Raw genomic sequence first — 23,462 nt, 5'->3', positions numbered from 1 at the left:
TGACCATGGTAACATATCGAACTCTATTTGAACCACATATAAACTATTGCAATATATATATATATATATATATATATATATATATATATATATATGTTATATGTGCACCGCTTGATGGAACACCGAGCATTTCTGGCCACCGTAGTCAGAAGTACTACCAGACCTTTTCATCTAAGAAATTACTCAAACATAGCCTGTCTGACAAAATTAAGTCGGCCAAAAGATCTCAAAAAGCTGCAACAAAATGCCACGATCCAAAGAAATTCAAAGAACAGATGAGAAAACAAAGTAATTGACATCTATCAGTCTGGAATGGGTCCTAACGCTTTAGAACTCCAGCAAGCCGTGGTGAGATCCATTATCCACAAATGGAAAAAACATGGAAAATTGTAAACCTTCCTATAATTGGCCAGCTCACAAAAATTACCCAAAGAGCACAGTGATGACTTATCCAGGAGGTCAAAAAGGAACCGAGGAAAACATCTAAAGAACTGCAGGCCTCCCTTCCCTCAGTGAAGGTCAGTGTTCATGACTCAACCATAAGGAAGAGACTGGGAAAAAAATGAATCCATGGCAGAGTTCCAAGGCGAAACCCACTGCTGACCAAAAACAACATAAAGGCTTGTCTTACTTTTGAAAGAAAAAACATTTGAATGATTACCAAGACTTTTGGAAGAATATTCTTTGGACTGACTGTACGTCTCGTTACATCTGGTGTAAATGTAACATTATTTCAGAAAAGGAACATCATACCAACAGTCAGACATGGTGGTGGTCGTGTGATGGTCTGGGGCTGCTTTGCTGCTTCAGGACCTGGACCACTTGCTGTGATTGATGAACCATGAATTCTGCTCTTTAACAGAAAATCCGAAAGGGGAATGTTCGGCCATTAGTTCGTGATCTCAAGCTGAAGCACACTTGGGTACTGCAGCAGCACAATGATCCAAAGCACACCAGTTATTCAACTTCTGAATGGCTTTAACAAAAACTAAATTAAGGTTTTACAGTAGCGTAGTCGAAGTCTTGATTTGAATCTGATTGAAATGCTGTGGCATGGCCCTAAAATGCTGTTTGATTGATTGATTTTGATTGACTTTTCATGCTCGAAAACCTCCCAACGTTTCTGAATTAAAACAATTCTGCCTAGAACAATGGGCCAAAATATCTCCACAGCGATGTGCTTGTTTTAGAAAATGGGCAATTACTTTTTCATACAGGGCTAGATATATTCGAATAATTTTCTTCTTGTTAAAGGGGAACATTATCACAATTTCAGAAGGGTTAAAACCATTAAAAATCAGTTCCCAGTGGCTTATTTTATTTTTCGAAGTTTTTTTCAAAATTTTACCCATCACGCAATATCCCTAAAAAAAGCTTCAAAGTGCCTGATTTTAACCATCGTTATATACACCCGTCCATTTTCCTGTGACGTCACACAGTGATGCCAATACAAGCAAACATGGCGGAAAGAACAGCAAGGTATAGCGACATTAGCTCGGATTCAGACTCGGATTTCAGCAGCTTAAGCGATTCAACAGATTACGCATGTATTGAAACGGATGGTTGTAGTGTGGAGGCAGGTAGCGAAAATGAAATTGAAGAAGAAACTGAAGCTATTGAGCCATATCGGTTTGAACCGTATGCAAGCGAAACCGACGAAAACGACACGACAGCCAGCGACATGGGAGAAAGCGAGGACGAATTCGGCGATCGCCTTCTAACCAACGATTGGTATGTGTTTGTTTGGCATTAAAGGAAACTAGCAACTATGAACTAGGTTTACAGCATATGAAATACATTTGGCAACAACATGCACTTTGAGAGTGCAGACAGCCCAATTTTCATCAATTAATATATTCTGTAGACATACCCTCATCCGCTCTCTTTTCCTGAAAGCTAATCTGTCCAGTTTTGGAGTTGATGTCAGCAGGCCAGGGAAGCTAGGGTCGATATTCTTCTCTTGATCATCTCTGTCGTAGCATAGCTTTCGTCGGTAAAGTGTGCGGAACAAACGTCCAATTTCTTGCCACTTTCGCATCTTTGGGCCACTGGTGCAACTTGAATTTGTCCCTGTTCGTGTTGTTACACCCTCCTACAACACACCGACGAGGCATGATGTCTCCAAGGTACGGAAAACAGTCGAAAAAACGGAAAATAACAGAGCTGATTTGACTCGGACTGGGAACGCGACCGACGAAATCCTTCATATCACTCGACAAATCTTTTTTTGATAAGGTAAAGGGATCTATTCCATTGCAGTTTGATTCATTTGCTTGTATCTCAGAATCAGAATCAGAATAGTTGTATTGTTATTGTTTGAGAACGGGTTCACAGACTAGGAATCTTGGTGCAATCGTGCAACATAAAACACATATAAATCTGCTTTTTTGCGGGAAGATTTAAGCCTCTTTTGTACTCAGATAGTTTGTGCGCTGCTTGCTGTACAACAGCCATCTTATCTCGGTCAACCATCACTGGTTTTCACTTCCGGGAAGAAGTCACGCGTCGGAATACAAGCAATTTATGGGCCCTTAAAGCATGTGCTTCTAAGGTTAGTGGAAGTAATTAGATCACTCGGCCTGCCATTAAAGCCATTATTGTAGTAGAGCGCAACAATGTTAAAAATATTAGTTTTACATTTGTTTATTCAATACGTGTTACATCAGGGACAGTGGCTGGTTTCTTTAAACTGCCTCTTTTATTTCCATGGCTTGTGTGCTGCACCAAAGGAAAAACATCCCGATTTTTGTAACGGCTTTAAAATGTGTTTTAGCAGCTGGTTTTATCTAATCAAAGCTCGAAAGACTTTTTCAATCTCCCCCCCATTATGCTGTGCATAATGCCGTGGTAATGGCAAAAACACATTATCGAATGAAAGGGGTGATTTTGTAAATGAAATATGAATATTTTACACCAAACTTTTGACAGCTTATTTCTTCTGTGAATAAAGCAGGGTGATATTAAGGACAGGAAATATTGATAGTTTTAATGTTGTATTGTTTTGTACTGCGCATACGGGGATAATTCACACTTAAAACCTGTGGCGTAGGCTTTATAACTTGTTACTACCCATTACGTTAATAGGGCTTTCAACATGAAAGCAATTTCCAACTTTGACCATATACTCAGGGGGAAAATGACTCATCAGGCAGTCATTGAGCTGTATTTACATTGCACCATTCCACTGCATTCACTTGGAACAAAGCAAAGTATCAAAAGTGTTTTTTATAATGTCCTTGAAAAGTGTATTTGTGTTGAATCATAGTTTTCACACACCATTAAGCACACTTTACAGCAAGGAGAACGGCAAGAATTTGCCTGTGGGTCACGGCTTTGAGAAGGATTTTAGGTTTAAAACATCCATTGTGGTTTAGGAGTGGAACGGTTCACAAAATCTACGGTTTGGATCTTGTTACGGTTTTGTGACACGGTTGTTGGTTCGTTTCGATGTACATTGTTGTTCTTTTTAAATATTCAATAACCCCATAATCCACTATTACTATTTATCTGTTGTGGTTCTTACAAAAATATATTGTAAAATAAAAGTAAAAATTTGCTCCTGAAGCTCTATGACCATTTAATGTGTAAACAATAAACTGTACCAGAGACGTGCGGTGACTGGGTAGGCAGGCGAGGTAAAGCCTCACTTGTATTGATAAAAAAAAAAAAAAACAGAATAATAACTAAATATTAATATTTTTTAATTGAACTGCATTATACATGCATTTCCTGTATGATTACAATATTTTTTTTTAATTATTTATTTTCCTGGTCTTTATTCTTACTAATAGGAATATAAATACAGCAAAATCCTACTGAGGTACGCTGTAGTACCCTCAGACAGTCGTTATGAATTGTGTTGGTGTACGTGAGCTAGCAGCTGCTTGTTGCTACCATCGGCTTTTGTTTAAAAATACTTTATTCACACAGAAGAAAATAAACTAAATATATTGTAATGCTGTGCTGAATGAATGAATGTGACTACAAAAAAATGAGGATTATGCTGTACTGTATGGCTTGTATTCCGACATGTGACTTCTTCCCAGAAGAGAAAACCAGTGGTGGTCAACCAAGCTAAGATGGCTTTTGTACGGCAAGCACCGGGGGCCTTATCTGAGTACAAAATAAGTTTAAATATTTCTGCAAAAGGCAGATACGAGCAAGGAATTTAAACCATGCAATGGAATAGATCCCTAAAGGTTATCAAAAAAAGATTTGTCGAGTGATAGCAAGGATTATACGTTGGTCGTGTTCCCAGACGTATCGAACTATTGTGCTTGGGACGCCATTCTACACGACAAAACAGATGGAAACTTGGAAAAGCATGGAGGTCTACAACGTCTTTGTGTGTGGCTAGGTCAAGAAAATTAGTATCAAGACTCTCCCGAACAAATGTGCATCATTTTTGTCCGGGTAAGGTTGTATTTCATGATTTAACTTTGCGTCTAAGCTGCCATGTTTGTTGCTGTTGCACGCGCCGTTTACGAGTAGCATGTTTTTCCTCGTTTTTTATCAAAATATAACTATAGATGTTGTCGGAGGCAGATATTTACATATATCCGAATTTAAGTGTTACTTCTTTTCTTTCATAGTCATATTTGAAAACAGCTCGTGTTTTTCCATTTATTCTCTTTCTGTTTCTCTGCAAGTAAACTGTGTGTGTTAACCTTGAATTCTTTGGAATGTGTTTTGACTAGAGATGAGAGAGGGGAGAGGGTTTTGGGGTCGGGAAGACAGACGATCTTAGGGGCGCAATTGAATGTTCTATGCTGGACTGGTCTGAATGTATATCTGCAAAGCTTTGCAAATATATTACAAAATACCTATTCTGTCTCTGGTGGTTTTTCAACTCAGCTTTAAGTGACGTAAACAGCTTGGGAGCGACTTGTGACTTGAATTCCCTGGGAGGAACAACTGGTCCAAAACGCAACAATGTCAACATTGTGTATATGCTGAAAGCTTCATTTATGGTTGTTGTCTTTGGTAAAAGCTTAACTATTGAATGTTTTGCTAACACTTGCTTTCTTTTATTTGGACTCGCAGAGTTGGTGCTTTTTAAAACACTCGTAGCAAACATGTGTTTAGGAAATACAAATAATATCAAGATAACACTAAAATGGGAAATAATAAATGTTAAAAGTATATCAAACAAACCTTTATCTAAGTCAGGGGTGTCAAACTCAAATACAGAGTGGGCCAAAATTTAAAACTGAACAAAGCCGCGGGCCAAGGTTGAACAAATTAACCTTTTAATAGGGACCCAAACAAGCTTTGCATTGAATATTGAACAAGCAAGGCTTATATAACGTTATAGTGACATGCAAAATCGAGTTTCAAATAATAATAATAATAGTTAAAAAATATCAATGGCATATTAAATACAATTTAAATAAAAATGTAATGCCTCTTTTCTATTTGCAGCCTTCTGAGGTAAATATCAACATTAACTTTTTCCACAGGCTAATAAATTAGAAAATAAAATAACAATGAATAAACCAACCATTCAGGACTATAAACTGCTCAGTTTGCAACACACTGATCTAATCTGATGTGCCCAAGCCAGATACCTGCCATCTTTTCTTGGATGCTAGTTCATTAGTGTCGGGGCTCAGGCTTTGACTTGAGGCATCTTTCATTATCGAACGAAGTTGTTCATCAGTCATTATACCTCGTAGTCCACCCGGACCACAGTCTTGGGGGCGTGCTTTAAAGGCACTGCGTTTATCGTCCTCCACGAGCTGTCGTCACGTCTGCTTTTCATCCATTCCAACAACGTGCCGGTCCGATCACATAACATGCGACTTCAGCATACACACACACGTATATGCAACGCATACTTGGCCAACAGCGATTCAGGTTACACTGACGGTGCCCGTATAAATAACTTTAACACTGTTAGAAATATGCGCCACACTGTGAATCCACACCAAACAAGAATGACAAACACATTTTGGGAGAACATCCGCACAGTAACACAACATAAACACAACAGAACAAATACCCAGCTGCAATATACACCCCCCCGCTACCAGCAAAACCCCCCGGAAGAGTTAGGGCTGCATGGGATCCTGGGTATTTGTTCTGTTGTATTTATGATGTGTTACTGTGCGGATGTTCTCCCAAAATGTGTTTGTCATTCTTGTTTGGTGTGGATTCACAGTGTGGCGCATATTTCTAGTAGTGTTTAAGTTATTTAAGCGGGCACCGTCAGTGTGACCTGTATCGCTGTTGGCCAAGTATGCAGTGCATTCACGTGTGTGTGCATGCAGAAGCTGCACATGTTATGTGACTGGGACAGATTTGCTGGACTGGGTGAAAAGCGGATGTGACGATTTTTGGGAGGGGCACCGAAATTTGGGAGTCTCTCAGGAGGGTTGGCAAGTATGATAATTAGTGGTGAATGCGCTGAATATAATCGGCGGGCCAGCTTTAGTGTTAATTTGATATCGCCCCAAAAAGCCAAGTGAAATTACACGGCGGGCCAAATTTGGCCCGCGGGCCAGAGTTTGACACCATGATCTAAGTGATCACTGCAAACTCAGACATTCTTTGACTCTGCTCCCTTGGACTGGAGTGTGAGCTGCATGCTTTTCTCATCGATGTTTCGTAAAATCTTGCAGTCTTCCGCCCTTTTCGATTACCTCTCGAGGAACTCTGAAGAAACATTTACCCTTTTCGCGATTTGATCGATTCGTACAGCCGGAAACAACACAAGCACAGGGCATTTTTCCTTCGAGAAAGGCTAAACGGCGCCTAGTACCCATTGACAACAGAGATATTTAATGAGCGGGACGTGAGCCAGATTTGACGTCTGTAAGATCCAAGCAAGCTCAAAATTGTCTCCAAAGTGGACTTTTAGACAAAAAAGAAGGTATTTAGACTTTTATAATTAAAGTATGGGCTTTTCCTGGAAGAGGATTGGTGCATGTACTTCCCATACAAATGAACTTTTTTACAATTATGTTTATTGCCATTATATTCAGCATTAAACAGTATATACTGTTTTTATTGGCCAAACCCACAATTCCGTCCACAAGTCTGTTAAAGCAGGAATCATACTATTTCGATCAGAAGCACTTGCTCCAAACTGATTAGTGAGAACATATGATCCGAGCAACACACATGTTCCAAACCTTCAGGTCAACTGAACGGTTGAGATTTTTTTCATAAGCCTTTCCATCCCTAATGTATACCTAACAATTGGGATTCATAGAACTGTGACTGTTTGCTGGAGATCTACCATGTCCCTTCCTGAGAAGAGATGGGTATCAAAGTAAACGGTAGTAATCAGACTGAAAAAAGTACCTATTGGTGCCTTATTTCGGTGCTAAATGAATGCAGACTCAGCCGCCTGCAACAAGTGCCTGATGCTGATATTAAGAAAGTAACATCTAGTAAGTAGGTACACAGTCTGACGCTATTTTTGAACTTTATTGCCGACATTAACAAACCACCTACAGCCCTAAGGCCTAACACAACAACACAGCATTTCCTCATTCCTCGAGGTGCATTCACGAATCCCAGAATTGTGAGCATTAACATTACAAGACAAGCAAGTAGGTTTTTTGTTTGAACATTCTCTGTGTTCTGTATTGTTGTAGGTTTTCCTGCAATAATAATGACAATTTGTTATGGATTGTATTTCTTATTTTTGAACGCATTCAATTTATTACCATTATTGAAGTATTTAAATTATTAGTCTGTCAAACTTGAATGTCCAAAAAATATGTAAAAATAAAAAAAGTTTTGTTTCCCTAACAAAATGAGTATGTTATCCATTTGTTCAGTACCAGGTCAAGCACTGTTTCATAAAGTACAGATTTGGTATTAGAATGGGTTCAAATGTCAACAATACCTATCTTTTTTTCCTGAGCACCGCGAATAAGCTTCTGAACGAGGCTGAAATCTCAACAAATGTTGACAGGAGTCCAGCTCTTGATTGTTTGCGACAATATTCACTGTGATCTCTGCTATCTTATCTTGTATATCCGTTTTAACACACAGCCTTGTTTGTTGTTTTCCTCTGCACAGAGCACATCTACATTGCGCCTTCAGGGGTTCAGAAAGAGAGAATACAGGTCTGTAGAAAATCTAATGTTCCATGCCAGCATACTTTGTGGAAAATGTGCCAGAATCGATCTGATTTTTGTGTGTTTACACAGCCAGAAGACATGTTTGTCTGCGATGTGGAGGAGAGAGACATTAGCTGTCCACCTGTCTGGAAAAAACTCAAGAAGAGCCAATGCACTCCGCTCTTTATGAACGCATATACGATGAGAAGTGAGATTGTTTCTACATAAGTATCAATTGGTGACATTAACCACTGAGACAAACTGAATACACTGCATGTGTAATTTGATGTGTGGGGTAGTTATACAAATAGTGTTTGGAGTAATTGCAATGGTTGTAAATGAGATACATGTGTGCACAGGATCTTATCTGTAATTCAGACTCGGATTTCAGCGGCTTAAGCGATTCAACAGATTACGCATGTATTGAAACGGATGGTTGTAGTGTGGAGGCAGGTAGCGAAAACGAAATTGAAGAAGAAACTGAAGCTATTGAGCCATATCGGTTTGAACCGTATGCAAGCGAAACCGACGAAAACGACACGACAGCCAGCGACACGGGAGAAAGCGAGGACGAATTCGGCGATCGCCTTCTAACCAACGATTGGTATGTGTTTGTTTGGCATTAAAGGAGACTAACAACTATGAACTAGGTTTACAGCATATGAAATACATTTGGCAACATGCACTTTGAGAGTGCAGACAGCCCAATTTTCATCAATTAATATATTCTGTAGACATACCCTCATCCGCGCTCTTTTCCTGAAAGCTGATCTGTCCAGTTTTGGAGTTGAGGCAGGCCAGGGAAGCTAGGGTCGATATTCTTCTCTTGATCATCTTCGGTGGCATAAGGGACGGTGTGAGCCAAGACATCCAGGGGGTTTAGCTCGCTCGTCTGCGGGAACAAACTGCCGCCATTGCTTGCCGTGCTACCGAGGTCCTTTGTCCCTGAATTGCTCACACACTCCGGCAGATTCAATAGGGGTCTGGCGGCAGATTTCTTTGACTTTATCGTTGGAAATGCATCTGCTTTGAGTGTCGCAGGATATCCACACATTCTTGCCATCTCTGTCGTAGCATAGCTTTCGTCGGTAAAGTGTGCGGATCAAACGTCCAATTTCTTGCCACTTTCGCATCTTTGGGCCACTGGTGCAACTTGAATCCGTCCCTGTTCGTGTTGTTACATCCTCCGACAACACACCGACGAGGCATGATGTCTCCAAGGTACGGAAAACAGTCGAAAAAACGGAAAATAACAGAGCTGATTTGACTCGGTGTTTGAGAAAATGGCGGATTGCTTCCCGATGTGACGTCACGTTGTGACGTCATCGCTCCTAGAGCGAATAATAGAAAGGCGGTTAATTCGCCAAAATTCACCCATTTAGAGTTCGGAAATCGGTTAAAAAAATATATGGTCTTTTTTCTGCAACATCAAGATATATATTGACACTTACATAGGTCTGGTGATAATGTTCCCCTTTAAGTTCTTTTATATATTTTTTTTCTTTTTTCAAGCATGGAACACCCTCAAACTCAAAATCTTAACTCTTCTACAGGGGCACAGGCAGTTATCCACACCCACTCCAAAGCTGCTGTCATGGCAACACTGCTGTACACTGGCAAGGAGTTCAGAATAACACACCAGGAGATGATAAAGGGGATCCGTAAGGGCACCACAGGCACCAACTATCGGTATGTAATCAAGATGGAAAAAATAGGCTTTTTTTTAACTTGTTGGTCAGTGAAGGATTATCTTGTATTCACAGCCTTTTAAACCCCATTTACACTGCACACCAAATCAGATTTTTTTTGCCCTCAAGTGACATCGCTTAGATTTTTTTTTACCAGTCTAAATGCTCCAAAGTGCTTCAAATCTGATTTTATGGCATCAGATTCAGGCCACATCAGGAGGTAGTCCTGAGTCTGATTGGAATCTGATCGTTTCAAATGTGAATTTAGTCTAAACGCAATCCGACCTGTATGTGACCTGAATGCGATTTTTTTCCGTCAGTTTTGGGCAAGCTACGTCACTCGTGTGCACCAGAAAGCCGCTGTCACCAGCGGAAATTGATATTTCACCACAACACTCGGTTTCGGTTTCTATTTAAGACGACTGAATTTTTGGTGCATAATCTGCCAATAGTGTGCAAATAATAGGTTAAATGTATGAATATATATTTTAATTCCAAAGAAATAGCGATTGTTGAAAGACTGGAATTGACGCTGTGGCGCATTTGCTTACATGTGAGTTGAAAAATAAAGCTCCTGTAGATCCACGCTGATGTCTGTGTCACCTCTACTTAAAAGCCATAAAAAGATTACAACCCTCCCAAATGTATTACGCTATATGCATCCATTCATACATTATATTACTTTCATTTACTTTGAGGTAAAAAAAACACACACATTTTTAAGATGTTGCGACTTTTATTTTATTTTGTAGTAGTAGCGACTTCCCCCCGGTCAACTTCCTTTGTTTTCACTTTATCGAAGTGTGCATGCAAGTGACGTCGTGGCCACATTGGGGCCACAATGAGGCCTCTGCCCGTTTACACTGTAGTCTGATAAAAATAAAATTTTACTTGCAGTGTTAACAGTCAGCTAGAAAAAATCAGATTTAAAAAAAATGTGATTTGGGTCACTTTGGCCTGGAGTGTAATTGTAGTCTTACATTACACAAAGGGACTACTTTGGTTACCAATTGAAAAAGTACAAAGTACCGCACTGGACAATGGCAACTCTAAATTTATTAGGATTATCTTTAAAGATGTATATGCTTGTAATTAACTCCAGACTACTGTGCCACCACAGTAATATAACACAATTTAATGCCTCAAATCAAATCAATCAAAATGGAGCAATATTATCTATAAATGCCATTTTTGATAAAGCTTTTAAATTGGCTTTCATTTGATTTAACCCCTGATGTTGTTGATGGTCAGTGTACACTCGGGCTGTCTTCAAATAGTCGAAAATTTGATTCGGAGGTGTCTGTTTCAGACAGATTGAGATTGAGTACCTGCTGAGGTGTTGGGGTAACAGATCAATTGCGTTTATCATGTCTTCTTTAAATATTAGTAAAATATTTTTGTGTACAGACGAATAGTTTTTAGAGAATAAGAGAGAACTCTTACCTGTTACAACTTTGGCTGTTGCGTCAGCATTCCCTGTCCTGGTGTGACGTGTCCAAAAACAGTTGGCCGTGTTTTGACCTCCAAAATCTATTTGTCCGAAAACACGAATTGTACTAATAATGTTGGGGGGGATGTTTGTATATCAGAGACGCAAGGCTAGTTGGCTCGTGCCGCTGTCAGAGGCAGAGCTCACCATGCCACCACACGCCTCTGGCTGGCCAAATACTCCTGTCGGCACCGGTGGAACTCTAAGAAAATTGGACACTGCGTGCGGCGAGGCGAGGCAAGGTGTAGCTCTCCTCTGGCAAAGATAATGATCCTTGAACAGGTTCACTTTCAGAAACTTTGTTGCGACTCTAAGATCCTCTATTTAGTCAAGTTTGATGTCTTCTCGATGCTGCGCCAGAGCTAAACTATCCAATCTCTATCCTTGATTGTTTATTAGAGTGGTTAAAAAAAATTTTAGGCGGAAAGAGTCACAAACTAGATCTCCTTTTTGTTAACATTAATGAAAGACTGTATTCTTTTGATAAGTATTCTGAATTAACTGTGACAGATTCACTGTATAGGCGATTGAGCTACATCCATGTGACATTTCAGACACCTCGTGCAGTCAGTAGAAGTACTCCATATTAATCACAATTTATTTTTCTCTTAAAAAAAATTTGATATTTCAGTGGTCCCCAACCGTTTTGTAGCTGCGAACCGGTCAACGCTTGAAAATTTGTCCCACAGACCGGGGGGGGGAGTATTTATTTATTTTTTTTTTTTTTTCATAAAGAAATACCATCATGTGTGCTTACGGACTGTATCCCTGCAGACTGTATTGATCTATAATATATTGTGGTTTTTATGTTGATTTAATTTAAAAAAAAAATATATATATATATACATATATATATATATATTTTTTTCAATATATATATATTAAGAAAAAAATAAAAATAAAATAAAAATATATATATATATTTTATTTTTTTTATTTTTTTTTTGTTTCTTGTGCGGCCCGGTACCAATCGGTCCGCGGACCGGTACCGGTGGTTGGGGACCACTGCCGTAGTTGGACTGATAGTCGACTATGGCCAAATCAGTTTTGACTATTTAAACTCCTACTCGCAGACAGAGTGAACACTCACGCTTTGATATGATCACATCACTGTTAGATTCCTTTAAATATATGCCACATCTTGTCTTACCTTTTTCAAATACCTTGCTGCCAACATTGGTAATATTTCCACACGCCATTTCTGTATTTTGACGTTTCAAAGTATTTGCAGTAAAGTTAGTGTTGTGGTGCACTAGGCTCGTTTTATTTCCATCACACACAATAGAATTATAATAAATGGACTCCATTTAAAGCACTTTTCGTTCTCCTTTTTTTTAAGGTACTCACAGAGCTTTTACAACATTGGCTCATAACCAAGTGTTGCTATTCACTCTATGATGTTTTGAGGATTGAGGGGAGGTATGGCATTGATCTGATCAGTTACTTCACAGCTTTTCTATGACCTACTCCACCCTCCTAAAATCAAATCTGCATAAAGTTCTCAAGAATTTTTATTTTGGTCTCATTCTCATATCGAACCATAAAATGTGATTTGATCTCTTCACTTGACTGACTGTGTGACAGGACAGTGTCAAGCTTCGAGGTGAATTGCTGTCAAGTGTGGCTGACACTTACTGATGGGTGAAATGTCTTATTGTGTGCTGCAGCTATGATGACACCCTGGTGGTGCCTATTATTGAGAATACCCCGGAAGAGAAGGACTTGAAAGGACGAATGGTTCAGGCTATGGACGAATACCCTGATTCATGCGCCGTCCTCGTTCGGAGACATGGTGTCTATGTGTGGGGCGAGTCTTGGGAAAAGGCCAAAACCATGTGAGCATTTACCGCTCAGTAGTTTCAACTTTGAGAATCTTGTTAACTTCAAGCATTTGCATGTCATTGTCTGTGTTTTGTAGGTGTGAATGCTACGACTACCTGTTTGACATCGCTGTCCAGATGAAGCAGTGTGGACTGGACCCTTCAGCGCTTCCAGTAGAAGAGAAAGGAATAGTTTGACATTTACTGGCACCTTTTTAAAGAGACATTTGTTCAAAAAAGGTCAGTGAACTTCAATCATGGAGCAGATTTTAATCATTTTCCTTTCACGTCAGCCCTCCACCATTCTAATGGTGATTGCCGATTCAGAGTTGAAGGCATGTGATCCGGAAGGACCTGAAGGGTTATGGTCTCGCGCACTGTGGGGAAAATCACTGTCTTCAGCGTGAACATACTGTTATAAGTTAGTTGATCTGCGCTGATGATGGCTTGCATTTACCTACATTGATGAACAAAAAAATATAATCATCGCATTGATCATGAACACACTTTGATTAATCGTGCAATTTATTTTGACTGTACAAGCTCTTTTTTACTTTAACCGCTATATCGTCAGTAATCAGATCAATACACACATACGTCAGTGCAAAATAGAGTGAAGAGACTCCAACTGGTGTGCTTCCTGGTAAATTCACTCCAAAATTACAGTCTTAAAGAACCAAAGATAATACTGTGACTAAGTTTTGTGCAAATACTTGCAAAACATTAAAATACGTTACTGGATGACATTCTGACAGTAACATGGCATGTGCGTACAAATATTCAGGTCTTTTCTTCAGCAAATGTGCATATATATATATATATATATATATATACACACACACACACACACACACCTTTCAGGTAACCATCCTTGGTTAAGTTAAAGGAATATGCACAGTCAAAATAAATTGTGTGATTAATCTGTGTATATACATGATTTATGCCATACTTTTTTGTAATTAATCACAAGTTCACCCGTTATTTTTGACAGACCTAATAAATAAATGAATATATATATATATACCGTATTTTCCGGACTATAAGGCGCACTTGAAAATCCTTTCATTTTCTCAAAACTCGACAGTGCGCCTTATGACCGGGTGCACCTCATGTATGGAATAATTTTGGTTGTGCTGACCGACCTCGAAGCTATTTTATTTGGTACATGGTGAAATGATAAGTGTGACCAGTAGATGGAAGTCACACATAAGAGATACGTGTAGACTGCAATATGAGGGCAGTCACACATAAGAGATACATGTAGACTGCAAAATGACTCAAGTAAACAACACCAAAAATTGTATATGTTCCATTGAAAATATAGAACATTACACACGGCGCTCAAAAATCTATCAAAATGTTTTAGTACGACTTTGGTAAGCTATGAAGCCACACCGCTTGATGGATTGTACTGTGCTTCAACATACGAGTATTATTATGGTGTGTGTATAAGGTAAGACATATTATCTGGCGTTTTGTTTCGCAATATTATGCAAAATCAACTTTTCTTACCTTCTGGTACCTGCTGATCTGTAATGGGGATCTGCATAAGTCCTGAAAATTGTCCGTGACGACAGCGCAGTCGATAAGCTTTTTCTTTTTCTCTATTTTCTTGTTATGGGACATTTATCCTCCGCTGTTGCCATTTCTAATATAAAGTAGTGTAAAGTTTTTACTTATGTCTGTCAGTAAACTCGCCATGAAAGCGCTAAAACATACCGGTGTAGTGAGTTTACATTATTCACCCAAGGAACTTTAGTTATTAGAGAATTCCTGTCGGACGTTTTGTCACGGGACACATTTCCGGCGTTGTTGAGCCACGGATGAGGAGATGCTGCTCCGTTATTGATTGAAGTAAAGTCTGAATGTCATTAAAACAGTTAGCTCCATCTTTTGAAACTTCTTCCACTCCCGTCCTTGCACGCTACACCGCTACATCAAAGATGACGGAGAAAAGACGCTGCCGAAAGTAAATAAGACCGCACACAAAATGGCGCATCCTGAAGCGACTGTCAGAAAGCGACTTGAAGATGATCTGTAAAATATAATCTATGCAACATTTTGACCAAAGAACCACCATTACATGTTATGTAGACCACAAGGAAGTGTTTTCCATTTAGAAAAAAAAAAAAAAATATGACCCCTTTACTGCGCCCTATAATCCGGTCCGCCTTTTGTATGAAAATAGACCTGACTAGACCAGCTCATCGGCAGTGTGCCTTATAATCCGGTGCACCCTATGGTCCGGGAAATACAGTATATATGTATGCAGTAAAAACATTGATTTAAAAAAATTGTGTTTTTAAATTTAATGAGGAATTAAAGGATGTACTGTATATACAGTTTGTGTGTAGGTTTCATACACCAATGTATCATAGATCAACACAATATGCGTAAACAAGGCTTGACCTAAATTATGGCTTTTCTGTTGCACAACACCGTGTCACTTGTAGGTGAGTGGCTCTTGTGCAGGCCTCGACAACTGCAAGTATCCCCTTGCACAGCATGCCTCTAATCCCCTGCTTACTCAAACTACAGTTGTCCCTTCACTGAGCTCCGTCTGCATTTCCCGTTTCCATTTCCTCCGCCACTGTATCTGCTCCAAACAGACCGCAGCCAAATATGTCACCGGCTTATTTGAATTGTTCGAATCTTGAAATGTTCCCTAAACTCGTATTGATGAGGGATGCCAAAAGAGATTTAACACTCGCTCATAAATTGAAATGACATTGTGATGCCCAATAAAAAAAACAAAAAACAAACGACGAGTTGTCGCAGTTTTGTTTACTTTGATGTGTTTGTGCTCGTGGGTGACTTGCTAAGGAATTATCATTTAAAGCACACAACCATTTAGAAGAGAGAGAAAAAGACAATCCCTCAAGCGTGCAGATATTACAAAGTCAGGCTTCCCTGTCAGTGATTATGTGCATTTAAAATTTTAATATACGCCTTATCTGTTGACATTCATATTTATGACTTATTTCAACAACTCCTGCATTACAAAGGACTGTGGAATGTACTTCATGGGACTTTTGAGAGTTTAGAACAGTACGGTACAGTTTCAAAACTGCAGAATTTGAGAGCAATATGTGGGTTACCACATCTTCATGAAGCCTATCCACAATTGTACTATCCATTTATGAACCTAATTTGGTCTTCAGCAGGAAAAGTTTGTATATTGAAGCACATTTCTCCATAAGCAACAATGTAAACATGAATTATGGGTTCAAATCACAATACTCCTTAAAGGGGAACATTATCACAATTTCAGAATGGTTAAAACCATTAAAAATCAGTTCCCAGTGGCTTATTATATTTTTCGAAGTTTTTTTCAAAATTTTACCCATCACGCAATATCCCTAAAAAAAGCTTCAAAGTGCCTGATTTTAACCATCGTTATATACACCCGTCCATTTTCCTGTGACGTCACATAGTGAAGCCAACACAAACAAACATGGCGGAAAGAACAGCAAGCTATAGCGACATTAGCTCGGATTCAGACTCGGATTTCAGCGGCTTAAGCGATTCAACAGATTACGAATGTATTGAAACGGATGGTTGTAGTGTGGAGGCAGGTAGCGAAAACGAAATTGAAGAAGAAACTGAAGCTATTGAGCCATATCGGTTTGAACCGTATGCAAGCGAAACCGACGAAAACGACACGACAGCCAGCGACACGGGAGAAAGCGAGGACGAATTTGGCGATCGCCTTCTAACCAACGATTGGTATGTGTTTGTTTGGCATTAAAGGAAACTAACAACTATGAACTAGGTTTACAGCATATGAAATACATTTGGCAACAACATGCACTTTAAGAGTGCAGACAGCCCAATTTTCATCAATTAATATATTCTGTAGACATACCCTCATCCGCGCTCTTTTCCTGAAAGCTGATCTGTCCAGTTTTGGAGTTGTCAGCAGGCCAGGGAAGCTAGGGTCCATAGGGGGTTTAGCTCGCTCGTCTGCGGGAACAAACTGCCGCCATTGCTTGCCGTGCTACCGAGGTCCTTTGTCCCTGAATTGCTCACACACTTCGGCAGATTCAATGGGGGTCTGGCGGCAGATTTCTTTGACTTTATCGTTGGAAATGCATCTGCTTTTGAGTGTCGCAGGATATCCACACATTTTTGCCATCTCTGTCGTAGCATAGCTTTCGTCGGTAAAGTGTGCGGAACAAACGTCCAATTTCTTGCCATTTTCGCATCTTTGGGCCACTGGTGCAACTTGAATCCGTCCCTGTTCGTATTGTTACACCCTCCGACAACACACCGACGAGGCATGATGTCTCCAAGGTACGGAAAACAGTCGAAAAAACGGAAAATAACAGAGCTGATTTGACTCGGTGTTTGAGAAAATGGCGGATTGCTTCCAGATGCGACGTCACGTTGTGACGTCATCGCTCCGAGAGCGAATATTAGAAAGGCGTTTAATTCGCCAAAATTCACCCATTTAGAGTTCGGAAATCGGTTAAAAATATATATGGTCTTTTTTCTGCAACATCAAGGTATATATTGACGCTTACATAGGTCTGGTGATAATGTTCCCCTTTAACTTTAACAACCAAGTTGCAAGAATGATTAAGAATCAAAACTAAAAAAAATCTGTTTTATCTTGTCGGTTAATCTTCATAGCGTGCAGTGGAAATTAGGAGACAGAGCCTGTGTTGACAACGCTGTGGATACTTCCTGAATTATTCAAACCACACATTGCCTGTCTATTACTTTCTTTGGACTCGTATTGAGCTAGCAAAACTAGAAAAATGCTGTAAAAAGCTAAAAAACACTTAAAGGGGAACATTATCACCAGACCTATGTAAGCGTCAATATATACCTTGATGTTGCAGAAAAAAGACCATATATTTTTTTAACCGATTTCCGAACTCTAAATGGGTGAATTTTGGCGAATTAAACGCCTTTCTAACATTCGCTCTCGGAGCGATGACGTCACAACGTGGCGTCACATCTGGAAGCAATCCGCCATTTTTCTCAAACACCGAGTCAAATCAGCTCTGTTATTTTCCGTTTTTTCGACTGTTTTCCGTACCTTGGAGACATCATGCCTCGTCGGTGTGTTGTCGGAGGGTGTAACAACACGAACAGGGACGGATTCAAGTTGCACCAGTGGCCCAAAGATGCGAAAGTGGCAAGAAATTGGACGTTTGTTCCGCACACTTTACCGGCGAAAGCTATGCTACGACAGAGATGGCAAGAATGTGTGGATATCCTGCGACACTCAAAGCAGATGCATTTCCAACGATAAAGTCAAAGAAATCTTCCGCCAGACCCCCATTGAATCTGCCGGAGTGTGTGAGCAATTCAGGGACAAAGGACCTCGGTAGCACGGCAAGCAATGGCGGCAGTTTGTTCCCGCAGACGAGCGAGCTAAACCCCCTATCAACCCTAGCTTCCCTGGCCTGCTGACTTCAACTCCAAAACTGGACAGGTCAGCTTTCAGGAAAAGAGTGCGGATGAGGGTATGTCTACAGAATATATTAATTGATGAAAATTGGGCTGTCTGCACTCTCAAAGTGCATGTTGTTGCCAAATGTATTTCATATGCTGTAAACCTAGTTCATAGTTGTTAGTTTCCTTTAATGTCAAACAAACACATACCAATCGTTGGTTAGAAGGCGATCGCCAAATTCGTCCTCGCTTTCTCCCGTGTCGCTGGCTGTCGTGTCATTTTCGTCGGTTTCGCTTGCATACGGTTCAAACCGATATGGCTCAATAGCTTCAGTTTCTTCTTCAATTTCGTTTTCGCTACCTGCCTCCACACTACAACCATCCGTTTCAATACATGCGTAATCTGTTGAATCGCTTAAGTCGCTGAAATCCGAGTCTGAATCCGAGCTAATGTCGCTATAGCTTGCTGTTCTTTCCGCCATGTTTGTTTGTGTTGGCTTCACTATGTGACATCACAGGAAAATGGACAGGTGGTTAAAATCAGGCACTTTGAAGCTTTTTTTAGGGATATTGCGTGATGGGTAAAATTTTGAAAAAAACTTCGAAAAATATAATAAGCCATTGGGAACTGATTTTTAATGGTTTTAACAATTCTGAAATTGTGATAATGTTCCCCTTTAAAAAGCACACAGTAGCTAACTGTGCTGACTGAATTAGCACGAGAGTGCAATCTGGGCACAAATGGCTGTGCTGCGAGGCACACAACGGGTGGGTGAACACTGAGACAATCTTTGTACACCAAGGCATATTTTTATTTGGTCAGTGGCTCGTAAAATCGAAAAGTTCTTACAATGAAGTGACTAGGGATTTGAGACACCTTTTTAGCAATATTGGTTATTACTACAAATTGGAAATTAATGCACTTCCAATTACTTAATTGTGAGGTCATTTCCATGCTATCGTAGCAATACAATACACTACTCACAAACAGTTAGGGAACATGTCTGACTGTTCAATGTTTTAGTACTTTTTGCATAACTTGCACATATAAATATCACACTTTCATGAGTTGACCTGCATATTTCACAGAATATCAATTGCGTGCTTTTTGGTGACTTCTTTGGGTTTGTTTTTGTTTGTGTGCGTGTGTGTGTGTGTGTGTGTGTGTGTGTGTGTGTGTGTGTGTGTGTGTGTGTGTGTGTGTGTCTGTTCCAATCTGCTGATGATGCACTAGCTTGTTAAAAATGTGAACAGCTTGATGAAGAAAATGTTTATATAAATGTATTTTTTAATTTTTTATAAAGGTTTATTTGAAATAGGGACACAGATACAAAAACATAGACATCTGAAACAGTTATCCAATGTATGCATCATAGTGTTTGTAGCCAAAGCTAATTTACAACACTTGTCCCCAACAACAACAACACAGATCCAACATCATTAAAATAGGAAAATAAAAAATAGAATAAGGCAAAGATGAGTCGATAATAATGATAATAGAAATAATACAGACAGAGTGCAAACTAGATAAAAGCCAATAATAATTATAATAACACAGACAAAGTGCAGACTAGATAAAAACCAATTCGTAAAAATTAGTAAAAACTAAACATGGGAACACGATTGTTGCTCAACTAGCCATAATTTTGTTTGTTTTTTGAAAGTGACAAGTTCAGGTATACTTTTCAAAGTGTCAGGTAAAGAGTTCTGTAGTTGTGGTCCTTTTATTGAAAAGGCAGTCTGGGCAAAAGATGTTCTACGGCAGGGGTCGGCAACCCAAAATGTTGAAAGAGCCATATTGGACCAAAAATACAAAAACAAATCTGTCTGGAGCCGCAAAAAATTAAAAGCCATATACATACAGATTGTCATGTCTGTGTGACCATGTTTTGTATTAGTCATGTTTTGTTTTGTTTAGTTATTGGACTCTTTAGTTTCTGGCTTTTCACTCCCTTGTCTTGTTTCCATGATTACGCATTAGTTTCACCTGTTCCACGTTTGGACTCATTGTGCACTCTTGTTTGTCACCATAGCAACCCATTAGTTTTCACCTGTCACGTCACGCACCTGTTTCACGTTTTGAGTCACGCACCTGTTTTCGTTAATCATGTCTGTAGTGTTTAAGTTCATTGTTTTCAGTTTGTGTTTCTGGCGACATCCCGCATTTATGCTTCTGCACACTCTCCACACACCCTTAAGACCCTTGCTGCTCTTTTTTCATGCCGGTTTCTCGTCCAAGTAAGTTTTCTTTATTCATGCCATAGTTTGCAAGTTTTGTTTAATTGTTCATAGTTTCTGCCTTTGTGCAAGTTTTGTGTTTATAGTCAAGTTTTGTACTTCCTCCCTTGTGCGCGCCTTTTGTTTGCTTCCTTTTTTTTGTAGTTATAGTGTTTAAATAAATCATGTACTCCCCTTCACGCCACGTATGGTCCAAATCTTTTGCACCTCGGGAGAACAAACCACGCCACAGTCCCAGTCGTGACACAGATAGTGTGTCATGAGATATAAATTGAATTAAGATGACTAAATGAGCTCAAATATAGCTACAAATGAGGCATAATGATGCCTGGGACCATGTAGTTAAGCCATAAGATATGTGTAAAAGAATCATTGAATTCATAAAAGTAAAAGCACAGCTGAGAGTTAAGCAGTTTCTTATAATCTTAAAACAGCCTAGGTTTGTTTCATTGTAACTGAAACAAGGAATGCATTGTTACACTTATTGATCACACACTTCGGATGTCACGATACAACTTGGTCGGAGTATTGGTCGATACCAATATTAATCCGATACAATCTCATCACAAATATCATCGCATGCTTTTATTATTTTGTAGTGTGGAATGTTAGAAGAGGCCTGATCATGTGAAATTACTTAAACAGAGAACAATAGTAGGTACAGTATGTAACGCACTACCCAACTGCAATTTGTTGATTTGAGAGTAATGATAGGATTTAATTCCCAACGGTCTGATGAAGAATCCAATGAAAATCAAAGCAATTTTTCCCATCAATCCAATTTCAAGACCTGCTCAGTGGCCTTGTGGTTAGAGTGTCCGCTCTGAGACTGGAAGGTCGTGAGTTCGAACCCCGACTGAGTCATACCAAAGACTAAACAAATGGAACCTGTTGCCTCCCACTCAGCATCAAGGGTTGGAATTGGGGCACGGCCACCGCTGCTGCTCACTGCTCCCCTCACCTACCAGGGGTGAACATAGGTATGGGTCAAATGCAGGTGAAATTCATATAGATGACGAATTAAACGGGTGACTTTTACTGAATAAAAGTAAATTACTTTTACTTTTAATCAAGACTCTAGTTAGTGGTGATGAGCAGAGAGGGAGGAGGGTTCTTTGTTGAATTCAATAGTGTTTCCCGCCTTCTTTATCAAAGCTATCATTCTTTGGCCCAGCGGTGGATTGTTTTATAGTCGTACTAAGTAAAAAAAAAAAATGTATTTATGGACTGGGCTTGACTTACGTCGTCTTTATTTTGAAGTGAGGTGGTAATTAGATTCATGGCGACACCTAATGGTCTCAGTAATTCATGAGGTTAATCTCATGACGCTGTAAATTGAATGATGCGGACACGTTTGTTACTGGATACCTTATGATGCGCTTCAGCCTTGGAGACTCGTAAGCAGAGGTGGGGGACATAATCGATTTTTAGACGCATCCTGATTCGGACTTGGACGATTATACAATTGATAAGTAAACGTCAATAATTTATTTATTGTAAATAAATAATGCAGACAGTTCTAAAATGTGGCTGACTGCAGCAATCTGTGCACCTCACAGAGAGATCCCACCAACTCCTTTATTGTAGGGCATTTATGTGTCAGTTTTGCTCACATTTTCATTAATTTGATAAATGTGGGAATTAATACAACTTTCTTATTAAAAATGCACTGTTTTTTTTTAAAAGTTGGAAGTGAAAAATGCTGATTTAGTGAAAGAAATGTAAAATTGCATCAATATACATAAATCAGGCATGTGATTTTTCCGTCTAAAGTCGGAATTCCGTCTTTTTTAATCTCGGGAAAAAAAAAAAATTATCTCCCGTTTTTCCGTTTTTTTTTCCGACCCTAAATCAAGATTCGAGACGATGTTTATATTACGCCGTAGTTGATTGGTCGATATGTTCCTTGTGACCAATCAGGACATCTGTTATGAATGATGACTGTCACATCGTGACAGTCATCTGTTTTGGGGTTGTCTGGCAACTGTTTTGGGGTTGTCTGGCAAACTTCCTGTTTTATTTTGAAAATTCTAATCCTCCTCTCGTTTCAGGCCACTTGCTCTTCCTCCTGTGTCACTGGTCTGATGTCTCTCCTGATTGCCTGATTGTGCCCACCTGTGTCACCCTTCCTCATGTCTATATAGTCCTCGTCTTCCCCTGTCTTGTTGCCAGAGTATATCGTCTCGCTATGTACCTCCAGCCTTGTCCACAGCCTTGAACCAAGTTTGATAAGTATTGTCTCGCTTTATTTATTGATTTCTTTGTTTCCTCTGAGAGAGTGATTTTCTTTTGCTAAAGTTTTTTCGGTCAAGTCTTTTTGTATCAATTTTCATAGTGCCTTGTCTTCCTTTTTTTTCCTCCTTCTGGAGCGCTTTTAGTTTGCAGGCTTCTCTACTCTTTATAACATATTTTCTGTTTATAGCTTCTCGACTTCTTTTCATGAGTGAAATTACCTTTTTGTAGATTATCATAGATTGTTGGTTTTTTGTTATTAGACTCGTATAGAACTTTTCAAAAGTTCTATACGAGTCTAATAACAAAAACATAAGGAGGAAAAGGGCAATAGCAAAAGTTTTGCTATTGCCCTTTTCCACCTTATTGAGTGATTTTCTGTTTATTGCCTTATGTCCTATGCTACACATCCTCTTGTTGCTCGAGTATATCATAGATAGATTTTGTAGCCACTTTGTTTAATCACTCTGTCCAAGAGATAGCAAAGAAAACCATTTAAATAAAGTCTGAGTCTATTGTC

At 39.4% G+C, this 23,462-nt stretch overlaps 1 protein-coding gene across 3 annotated transcripts in view; it reads left to right on the top strand.

The window, feature by feature from the left end:
* The window catches only part of apip (APAF1 interacting protein), a 41,533-nt gene that overhangs the window by 7,329 nt on the left and 10,742 nt on the right, over window positions 1–23,462 (top strand). The window contains exons 4-9 of one of the 3 annotated variants that reach the window (XM_061974811.2): window positions 8,030–8,078; window positions 8,163–8,280; window positions 9,626–9,761; window positions 12,917–13,084; window positions 13,168–13,309; window positions 22,762–23,396. In XM_061974811.2, the coding sequence (XP_061830795.1) occupies window positions 8,030–8,078; window positions 8,163–8,280; window positions 9,626–9,761; window positions 12,917–13,084; window positions 13,168–13,267 (571 nt within the window). In that variant the 3' untranslated portion in view covers window positions 13,268–13,309; window positions 22,762–23,396. Of the gene's footprint in view, window positions 1–8,029; window positions 8,079–8,162; window positions 8,281–9,625; window positions 9,762–12,916; window positions 13,085–13,167; window positions 13,894–22,761; window positions 23,397–23,462 lie in introns of those variants that run through there. The other 2 variants (XM_061974812.2, XM_061974810.2) reach the window with 2 other exon arrangements.

This window comes from Nerophis lumbriciformis, linkage group LG15 (genome assembly GCF_033978685.3).
Source record: "Nerophis lumbriciformis linkage group LG15, RoL_Nlum_v2.1, whole genome shotgun sequence".
In the NCBI taxonomy this organism is placed as follows: domain Eukaryota; kingdom Metazoa; phylum Chordata; class Actinopteri; order Syngnathiformes; family Syngnathidae; genus Nerophis; species Nerophis lumbriciformis.
The sequence above is the reverse complement of the archived record's forward strand: the minus strand, read 5'-3'. Positions and strand labels throughout refer to the sequence as shown.